The 10348-nt window shown below is 42.0% G+C and overlaps 2 protein-coding genes across 2 annotated transcripts; both read right to left on the bottom strand.

Annotated features, from left to right (window-relative positions):
• Positions 1–150: 150 nt before the first annotated feature.
• prkar2ab (protein kinase, cAMP-dependent, regulatory, type II, alpha, B) lies at positions 151–5360 on the bottom strand. The gene is made up of 10 exons (XM_019880738.1): positions 3861–5360; positions 3744–3779; positions 3377–3516; positions 2708–2814; positions 2485–2638; positions 2300–2401; positions 1713–1787; positions 1557–1622; positions 872–1010; positions 151–468 (listed from the first exon to the last, which is right to left on the bottom strand). The coding sequence occupies exons 1-10, from the start codon at positions 4195–4197 to the stop codon at positions 344–346; spliced, it is 1281 nt and encodes a 426-aa protein (XP_019736297.1). The 5' UTR covers positions 4198–5360; the 3' UTR covers positions 151–343.
• A 649-nt stretch (positions 5361–6009) lies between these two features.
• Positions 6010–10006, bottom strand: slc25a20 (solute carrier family 25 member 20). Its single transcript, XM_019880737.1, has 10 exons — positions 9886–10006; positions 9691–9807; positions 9167–9259; positions 8914–9041; positions 8745–8835; positions 7899–8016; positions 7685–7757; positions 7468–7577; positions 6602–6726; positions 6010–6206 (listed from the first exon to the last, which is right to left on the bottom strand). The coding sequence occupies exons 2-10, from the start codon at positions 9793–9795 to the stop codon at positions 6144–6146; spliced, it is 906 nt and encodes a 301-aa protein (XP_019736296.1). The 5' UTR covers positions 9796–9807; positions 9886–10006; the 3' UTR covers positions 6010–6143.
• Positions 10007–10348: the final 342 nt, after the last annotated feature.

The raw sequence follows: 10348 nt of genomic DNA, 5'->3' as shown, positions 1-10348 counted from the left end.
AAAATGCAATTATAATGGCAATTCAACATTTTACTGTCTTGTTAATTGTCATTTGCAGGTGAAAGAGCAACAACTGGAAAGTTTGACCAAGCTATGAATAAATCTGAGCTGAACGCTATAACAAAACTACAAATTAAAACAGTTTTTTTTAGGAAAGGAAATGGTTTCATGTAAAGGAAATTGTTTTTATTGTAGAGAATAAATCTGATCGTAATAATAGTCAAAGCCATTAGGGGATAATTCTGTGGGCCATATTTTTTTTTAAACCATTGTTTCTTGAGTTTCATCTGATCAACACACGAATAAAAATGGGCGGAGGGGAGAACGTACTGTACAGTACATGCTAGTGTTTTAAGTCTACGCTAGAGCCAAATAATGCCACAAGCTGATCTTCATACTGGGAGATGTTCCTCTTCATGATTTCCTTACAAGGGCCCAACAAGCGTTCAAACGCCTGGATGTCAATCTCTGCAACAAACGGTAGATTCATGTCAGCATGTCTTGTAAAAATATGTGGCACAAGAAGGCATGCTGGCTTGCATATCTACACATATTAAATATACATCTAGATTTTGTATACTTTAGATACAAACATACAAAAGATGGTATTTTTGTGCCAACCTTTAATTTTTGAATTTTATGCTTAATGTTCGTTTTTATTGTTATACATTTATGGCTTAGTTTTTTTTTTTATACAAATATTTCCTGTTACGTAATTAGAACTTTACTACATTAGCGAAGGTTAGTGATTGACTGCGTTGTGTTTCGACAAATTTGGTTTTAAGTTCACAAAAAAATAAAATAAAAAGAGGTCAACATTAAAAAAAATAATAGAAGAGGTCAGTAGCTGGGTAATATTCAAAAACATTACCTAAACATTTGGTTTCTCCAATAGCATAAACGGACGCTGCTCGAGGTTTGTTGGTGACGAGTGCGAGCTCCCCAAAGTATTGTCCTCGAGAGCAACGGGCCACCTCGATCTCCGCGTCGTCCTGCTGGCCTACCTTCGTCTGGTATCAAAAACACAAGTTGTGACATGACTGCTAAAAGACCAAGTACTTGCTCCTTTACTTAAGTTAACGTAGTCTCTGAAACCTGCCTAAAAGTAAAAGTGAGAATATCCTATTTGATAACTGGCCACACACACACACACACACACACGTTTCATTTTAACTTTCATAGTGCTGGTAGATTCACTGAGAGGAAAGTAAATTCACTTGCACTGCTATAAAATCATGGTGTTCCCATAGCTTTGCTAACATTAACTGAACAACAACTTATGATGCTAGCTAAATAACTCAAAAATTCATGTTTTTTGTAAAGAACTGCTTACTAATTCTGTCTCACAAGTGAAAGGAAAACAACAAAAATGCCCAAAGACAGCTGGCAAAAAGCAAAACTCGTAAATTGCGTATCTCAAAGCACCATCGTACGTAAAAGAATAGATGCTTGAAAAAAAATCTACCCAAGTACAGTAATGACATTTGTATTTTGTTACTTTCCACCGCCGCTTTTTATAATGCAAGAAGTGCAATGTGGAAGCTCATAAGACTTACTTTGCTTTTGATCATGATCCTGACTTGTCCTGATTCCACGATGTAAAAACAGTCAGCTGTGTCTCCCTGTGGCCACGCGAGTGACGACTCGTTTAGTCCATTAAAAATTGACTGTGCGCAGGTAGCGAGTCACATTGTATACGCCCTGTATGTTACCTGCGCTATAATACGCTCTCCATCGTTGAAGCATCGCGCTCCTAGCACATCCACAATCCTCATCCTCTCCGAGAGCTGTTAAACATGGGAAAACATCAGCAATTGGAAGTCATACAAATCTCAATTCAACACAAATTCTGAAGAAAATTATGTCTCTAAAGTTGCGCAAAACTTGCGCAAAACTTGCTCAATTTTAGACAACCGTCGCAAGTTATGTCATCGCATTAAACCTTACGCGTTTTTTTCTTTGTGGCTTTTTGTAACATTTATTGAAGAAGATCAGCCTAAAAAAAATCAAAATATGGGATGGGATAAAGAACATAGTGTGGTTGATCGATCCATGTTCCCCGTTGACGACACTGAAGGGCGTTCCAATACACAGTCACGCGAAATAAGCAGACCGCTTCTTTAAAATATTGCGATTGGCAGTCCAGGCTTAAAATAGTTGATGTTGTTGTTGTGTGTGTGGTTTTTTTTTTTTTTGTAAATCGGTTACGCATTTCAAGGCACCGTTGTAATTTCTTCATTTCTCTGTATTTTATCGTTAAAAGTGCAGTAAGAGTGTTCCAAATGTTTGTGATACAAACCTCCAGAGACTTCAGAAGGGGAACGCATTCAACAAAGGCCTCATACATCCTCCTCTTCTTGGCGTTATTTTTCACAATGAGCCTGTGGAAGGTGGCCCGGTCCTGCAAAGGCACCAAACATAGCATTCATGTCTCGTTTCTACACGACAAAGGTCAGCGTGTAGGCACACGCAGTAGTTACCCACCAGGCCCCACAAGGCACCTTCCTGTGCGGCCACGATGGTGGCAGCTCGCGGCGTGTTGTACATGAGAGCGAGCTCGCCAAAACTGCCCTTGTTGTCGTACTTTCCCACGCACACGCTCACCCCGTCCTTCGCCACCAGTATATCGTAAACACCCCTGAGAGGAAACAAAACCTTATTCAACATTTTTTTTTCAAAACTTCTGAACATATATCAAACCACTCACCTCTCTATGACATAAAAATTATCTCCATCGTCTCCTTGGTCAATGATGTGCTCCTGAGGTTTGACCTGCACCTCGAACATGCCGTCCAAAACCTCCGAGAACTGGTCCTACAGCACGTAACACTCATTAGAGGACTGCACATAATCAATACACTAACACTCACTTAAAAAAAAAATGCTGGGTAATTTTCCTAACCCACTCTCAGGGTTGCTAAAGTTTGGTTAATTATTTGGATCGGGTTGAAGAGAGCTGAAGAGCTGAAGCTCGCCACTGCTTTTGTGTACCGAAGTTGAAGTAAATTTCCTGTGACGTTCGTGGAAAACATTAGTGGTGGCTGGATGGCTCTCTGGGATTGGTGTTGAAAGCCTGGTCAGTTTGTAGGTCAGTTTTCATTTTGGCTTTATGTGACTTCAAGTATTGCATATTGATTGTATTTCTGTTTCCTCCCTTGTTAAACTATTGTGGATAATTACTGCGAGAAATAAGATGACCAGTGTCTTCACATAGCTGAATTAATTACTACTAATAATATATTACGGTAATGTTTTTTTTTTTCTTTTTTCAAATAGGTAGCTGTTCTCCTTAAGGTCCGCAAAGGAGCTCTTCAGTTGGTGACCCCTGACGCAATGCATGTAAAGGTCAAGCATGTCTTTTCACACGCGTGTGCACCTGCTCCAGTGTTTTAAAGAGTAAAATGTCCTTGCAGGCATCCTGAAGCCTGCGACGCTGCTCGTCCGTTTTGGGGTGCACAACTCGAGGCTCGGTGTCATCATCCTCGTTGTCGTCGGGGTTGTAGGCCTCTGCGCAAACTGCATCGGCACACACACACACATTAAACATTTTTTTCTTTTAAAGGTACTCATGAAAATCACGTGTGGGATGGTCAGGTTTTCGAATCCGAAGACCCAGGTAAGCATAGGGAGAAAATGGAGACTTCACACAGTTAGGCCCGATGTGACCGTTGACCTCAGAACTTTGGGGCTGATTTCTCCACCATGCTCCCCAGGCTCATGTTAAGGAATTAATTGTTACAGACCTGAAACTCTGCGGTTGTATTTACCAGCGGTGGATTCTGCAGACATGTTATGACACCTTTTAGATAACATCTTGACAAAACAATCCAACTTAAGTACGCTAAAATTGTAATACTCACCAACAAGCTTCTCTTCCCCCTCTTCTTTGGCATCCTGGGCACTCTCATCAGAGATTGTTGCAAAAGTGACCCCTTTCCGTGCCGCTTTGCCGCCACGCTTCTTAGCTGGCTTGTCATTCTTTCGCTTCTCCAAAATTTGCGTAAAATGCTGCACGGCAAATTCCACCAAGTCCGGCGGCCTGTTGCGAAGAACCTGCACCGTATATCCCTGCAGCAGCTCCTTGAGACCCGCCGGAATCTCGGAATTGCTCATCTTTGAGGTCCAGCCGGTTGTCAAAAGGTTTCGGGTGTCGTTTCCATAAAGCAAAGCATCGGATGGCCCGCTTTGCCCCCGCATGTGAACACGCTTTGAAAAACAAGCAGACTCCACCCTGATGCATCCGTCACATTCACTTTATTGATTTCTTTATTGAACTCAGCCGTCGGAAAGTATCGACCTCAACTTTTCCCGATTACGCATAATGAACGCCTGTCCAGTGGACACATCACAGGGAAACGAATGGCCATAGAAAGGACACAGGGAAAGCACTTTTCACATGGCAAGTAAAAGTACCCAAGTGCACAAAAGTATCATTCAACATTTTTTTTTTATTATTTGTACATTTCTAAACAGCAACATTCATGTACAGGTCAATCCCTCTCATTGGGAGTCTTTTCTGTAGCAACGAGAGCGGGCGACGACTATTGTTGAGATGTTGACGCAAACGTGTGGACGCACAGTATAAAAACAAATGTACCTTTTCCCTGATATGTTCACTTAAGGCAGAGGGGTAAGGCACAACATGTCCAGCTCACTCCATCACTGCCTTTCACAAAAACACCGCCAAAGAAAATCAACTTTTCAAAATAAGAGCGAGACTGTATTTCCTCAAAGAGTGGCTAGACGGTTCTTGAATACATTTAAGTACATTTGCCTGGTCAACTATGGATAATTTCAACAATTCATATATATTTTAGACAAGAGTTTTTAATGGGCTGGGACAATATCTGGAGTGTGCTGAACTCCTGTTTCAATGCCAGCGAGGAGCTGTGGCGTATTGTAGACGTATATGGAAAACTGTTTTGCATTTATCAGTGGCAAGGAGTAATTTCCTTTTATCTCGGCGGAATGATGACGTGGACAACTCTAGCTGGGATTATGATGAGCTCATATGGTGTCGCCGAGATCGCAAACTGGAGTTACAAGTATCTATAATTCAGTGGCAGATATACCATAATTCACAACCTGACATCTGAAACTGAATGCCATTAATGTAATTTTAAATAATCAGAAAGACATCGTTGAGATTTACAATGTTAATTCTGGAGTATAAAAGTTAGCTTCTAAATGCAGTGCACTACATTTCATCTAAAATGTGTCAGACATGCTTCGCAAGAGTCACAATCATTTGATAATCCATCCATGTTCTCATCCTCTTATCCTCACAAGGGTCGCAGGCATGCTGGAGCTGATCCCAGCTGTCTTCGGGCAGCAAGCGGAGGTACAACCTGAACCGGTTGGCAGCCAATCGCAGGACACACATAGACCAACAACCATCCTTGCTTCCACTCACACCTTCAGGACAATTTAGAGTATCCCATTTACCTGCCATGCACCTCTGCACTGTGAGGCGGACGTGCTAACCAGTCGACCACCCTGCCGCCTCATTTGATCATATTTTTTTTCATAAATAATGTTTAATTAAAATATATATTCATATATGTACATCAAGTGATGTGGGATCTTAAAACAAAACCAAAAAAAAGTATTGTGGATAAAATAAAGAAAAACCAAGGCAAGCTGGACACAAGAAAACTCCCTGTAAAATGGACGCGCACACACAACGCTGTCGTGGGAGCGCAGAGGGGACGAGAAAAGACACCGTCTCAATATAACGCAAGATCATTTGGGGTACGGTACAGCGAACTCGCTTGACAGCTACATCATGGCAGCCAGGAAAAGTTTACGTGCTTTGGTAGGCGTGACGGATTACTTGAGCGACTAGGTTCTCTTCAATGCTTCTGTGTGTAGACGTTAATTACAGTTGCTTCTCCTTTTTCCCCAAAAAGGAAAAAAAAGTGGAATTACGGAGAAGAGCGGAAATGACGAACCCTGACATTAATTGAGACACGGCGCTTATTAGCATGGAGGCTACTATTTGAGGAAATACGATTTGCTCCAAATTTCCACTAACTACAAGTTTTCAGACACAATCTCGTCGAGAAGTGGAGATCTGTTCAAAATGATAAAGTCCGAGTGGATGTGCGCATACTTATTATTCATGGTGTAAGAGTGGTTCCCCATCACAGGTTGGGTGCTGCCCAGTTCAGGAATTTCATTGCGAGTTCAAATCCCAAGAAGCAAGCCTGAGGACACCGATTAAAAAAAAAAAAAAAAGCTTCATTAGAATGACTCAGAATATCAGTCGCATACGTGCAGGATGTTGTTGTTGACAAATGTGGCTGTCAAGGGTAGCTTCGATTTGCATGCTAACAATTAAAAAAAAAAAAAAAAAAAAAAAAAAAAAAAAAAAAAGTAAAGCTCTCCCTGTAAATACTATGCTGCTAGAACTACATCATCGGTGTTGTGCCTCAAAGCTACATGCTAACATGCGCACACTATCATTTACTCTTATTGAAAGCGGCCCAAATCTTCTATCGCTCTCGGGAGCGAAGCTAACAAACACAACAAGCTTGCACTATCCGCAACACACAGAGAATTTTTTGTAAAATATATAATGTGATAAAATATATGGACTCACAGCGTTTGCGGGAAAAGCTCGCAGCATGACGGCGTTGAAACCTTTATATAAAGAGCCGATGCCTTCCTCTCGGATCAGCTCGCGCAGAACATCCCGGAAGCCGTTGGGATACTTTCCCTCGGGAGCTACAGTTGATTGACACACACGATGAGGCGATTTTTACATGTCATATTTTCAATGTAGAGTACGAACTCTAAGAATTGCGCTAACATCATTGTAGCCTTAAAAGAGGTCAAATAGGAACAGGGTCAATATTCCTAATTCAAACTATATTCGTTCAACAGTACACAGTCGGCTTGCTAACTACACCATGTTGCCCGATGAATGCTAACATTAGCCAAAAACAAAATGATTGAAAACGTGTGGGAGCTTGACTAATATATATGCATAACAACTTCATATAAAAGAAAAAAATGCCTAAAAAATGGAACCCAATACTGATTATATTATCTTGATGAACAATTTCATTTCAAGGGGAGATTTGAATATGTTCGACAAAAGATGTAGCCGATTTTTACAGAGGTGGCAAGCATCCTGAGTCAAGGTTGAAGTCCCCCAAAAATATATTTTGTCAAAATAGTGAAATTGGGAACGCTCAAAGGCATCTTATGATGATATTGACTCAAGTTCTAATTTGACTGTCGCAGTTGTGTACAATAAAAAAAAAATAAAAAAGGGTTCTTGCCGAGATGTTATGCTAACGGCACGTGCTTTAAGCTACCAATGCGTTTGCTTTTTTTAGGCTAGCTATGTTTTACTTGTTTAAATTAAGTAATAGATTCTGTATTGTTCATTTTTTTTATTCCCAGATTTTGACTATCAGTCTCTGGTGGATTTCTTTAATCGGTAGGTAGCTATGTAGGTACCTGTTTGGAAACGAGACTTGAGCACGTCAGGGGGAATCGCCACGGCCCAATTAAATATTCCTGCCATCCCTCCGGCGAACAGCACACTGGGAATACTGAGTTCGTTGTGACTGGACGTGTGGCCGAGTGAATGAGAGAGAAGGAGACAGAGAGAGCCGTTTCAGGTGACGTCTCGTTTATATCCAAGAGCTGAAATGAGGCTGGCGAGAGTCCGCACCTCTTTCCTGCCGGCGTGAGGAGATTCTTCAACCACTCGTACGACATAAAGTACATGCCGCTTGCAGGAACATCTGAAATCACACACACACAAAAGGTACGAGTCTTTACACACCTGATCATGGAAAATGCAATGGGGATCAATCATTAAAGGCCCGACAAATGAACGTAGATGCACGAGCACAGCTTAGTTGAAAAGCAAAATAGAGCAGCACCTCTCATGAGAGTCAGCGCGGTGCCTTTGTAGATTCCTCTGATGCCGGACTCTTTGTAGAGCTGCTTGACGCAATCAAGTGGCCCGTCGTACTTCACGGTCCCAGAGGAAGCCTGGATCTACACACACGCACGCACACACACCACCTGCAACATCTTTTGATTTATGCAGATCCTAATCTTGAACTTTTATTCTTTCTTTTGATTGCAATCATGCATAGTGTGTTGGTGCCTTAGAGTCACTCTAGTTTTGAACGATTTTGGAAACATCTAATTGTAATTATCCCCCCATCCCACCAAATTGCCTTTGCGATTTCATACGCGATGACTTCAGCTAAGTGATATGATTTTGGGAACATATTCTCCGGGTTTCGCCGTTTCTGTGCAAAGCAATTGGAGTGTTACTTTGGCACCGTCTGGTAGAATCTTGACGGTGTTGTCAGGTTTCGTTGATTGTTCGCGTTTTTCATCTGCGTTCGAGATGGTGTTATCGGTGGTCCTTGAGTGCACCGAGAGCACCATCAAAGGGAGAAGTTGAAAGTATGTTTCTGCTTCTATCCTGATGGAGTTTTTGAATCGCCCGTGTAAGAAAAATTGCATTTATGTGAATCTGTGCTAGTGCGCAAATTCCTGAGCCCATGTGCAATGCCACATCAGTTTGTGCTCGCTAGCTATTGAGGAGCTTGGTGGTTATGCTTTATGATCCTGTTTAAGGGTTTTTATTTTTGTTTGTTTTTTACATTGTCTGAGTATAAAATTTCACCTTTTTTTTGTGGGTCTGGAACATATTGCCCACGATCAACAGGGCTTCACTGTAAAACAAAAGGAGGAATAAGAGGATAGCCAACCTGCAGTAGACATTTGATTCGCTCGCCAGGAGTCATGATGGCTGTGGTGAAGACGCCGGACAACATGCCCGCAGCAAACAGCTGTGGATACCTGGAGGAAGGAGGCAAAAATCATCACCCTCAGTGCTGGTAATGACCAAATTACCACCGGAGCAAAGCCGTGACCTACGTGAGGATATCATCGGGACTTTTCTGCTGCAGTTTCTTGCCCAAACCGAAGCCAAAGAAACAGACGGCAAACATGGGGGTGACTCCGATGATGGGGGCTGCCATACCTTTGTACAGCCCCTTCACTCCCTGCAAAGAGCATGAAGAGTTGTGATCGCCGTAAAGCCTTTTATATACCTGATAATTTATGCTCTTGACCACTGTTCAAGCAAATATGGTATTCAACCTCAAGATAAAGTTGCATAACTGCTTACCTCTTTAGCTAAGGTCTTTTTGAAGCAATCAATGGTCCCCGCATACAAGAGGCTCTCTCCCGGTTTGGGTTTTGGTTGAGTCTGTAGACGCACCTGGGGGAACAATTTTGCACCAAAACAGAAAAATCTCAAAGTCAGTGCCTTTACAAAGAGAAATAGGCTTGCATTTGATTGACAGAGGATGTGGAATTCGGTGTCAGACTGTGAATTTGGTGCGTGGGGCCTTCAAGTGAAACTATCCGACTTGATTCACCAATATCATGTGACAATTATAGAATCATCATAACTAAACAAAAATTGAATGTGTTAGAGGATGGTGAGTGAGTCTGCAGTGTGCTGGGACGAGACACGCAGCGAGGAATGCACATGAATGTGGGTCAAAGTACTATATTGCATATTACTCAGGACAATTTCTTAGCAACATGGACATTTTTAGCCAGAGAGGCGTTGTCCCGGATCCTGCAGCTGTCTCTAGTGTCAACCATGAAGCGAATGTTTCATCGCATGATGCACACATGATTTACTTTAATAGTGTCGAGGGGGTGACCCGCAAAGACGAGGCAGACTCCACCGAAACCGCCAGCGAAGAAGTTCTTCACTGGGCTGATCGGCTGTGGCTGTTTTGACATTTTGACTTTCCGCTTTGGAGAAAACAAAGACAATTAGAAAGGGAGAGTGGGTATACATGCAGGGGGGAAAAAAGAGGGAAAATAGCTTACCTGGTCGGCTGCAGCTACAAGAGGAATTTTTGCAAGTGAGTAGCTGTCGAACCGCTGGACCTTTCACCCATATGTTAACCCGAACAGATTTGGCTGCAACACAGCACGTCTGGTGCGTCAGCGTTTGTTGTCCGGCTTTTAACTTGACCACCAATTTGAGCATCCGGTATTTTAAAAAATCTATATCTATACCAGGGGTGTCAAATCCATTTTCGTCGCAGGCCACATTTTAGTTACCATTTCCCTTGGAGGGCCATTATGACTGAAATCATATAAAGAAGTCAAGAAGAGCAGTTTATTCAACTGTTGTTTCAGTTACTGTCATGAGGTATTGGCAACAGCAAAATGCTTCCAATTTATCTCTCTTATTTGTTACATGTGAGAATTTGAAATTTTGGTACATATTTTAGCAATCATCATGGAAGTTGCCATGTTTGATTTGCTTTCACGGGCCACATAAAAG

Source organism: Hippocampus comes, unplaced genomic scaffold, assembly GCF_001891065.2.
Source record: "Hippocampus comes isolate QL1 unplaced genomic scaffold, H_comes_QL1_v1.1 scaffold68, whole genome shotgun sequence".
In the NCBI taxonomy this organism is placed as follows: Eukaryota; Metazoa; Chordata; class Actinopteri; order Syngnathiformes; family Syngnathidae; genus Hippocampus; species Hippocampus comes.
The sequence above is the reverse complement of the archived record's forward strand: the minus strand, read 5'-3'. Positions and strand labels throughout refer to the sequence as shown.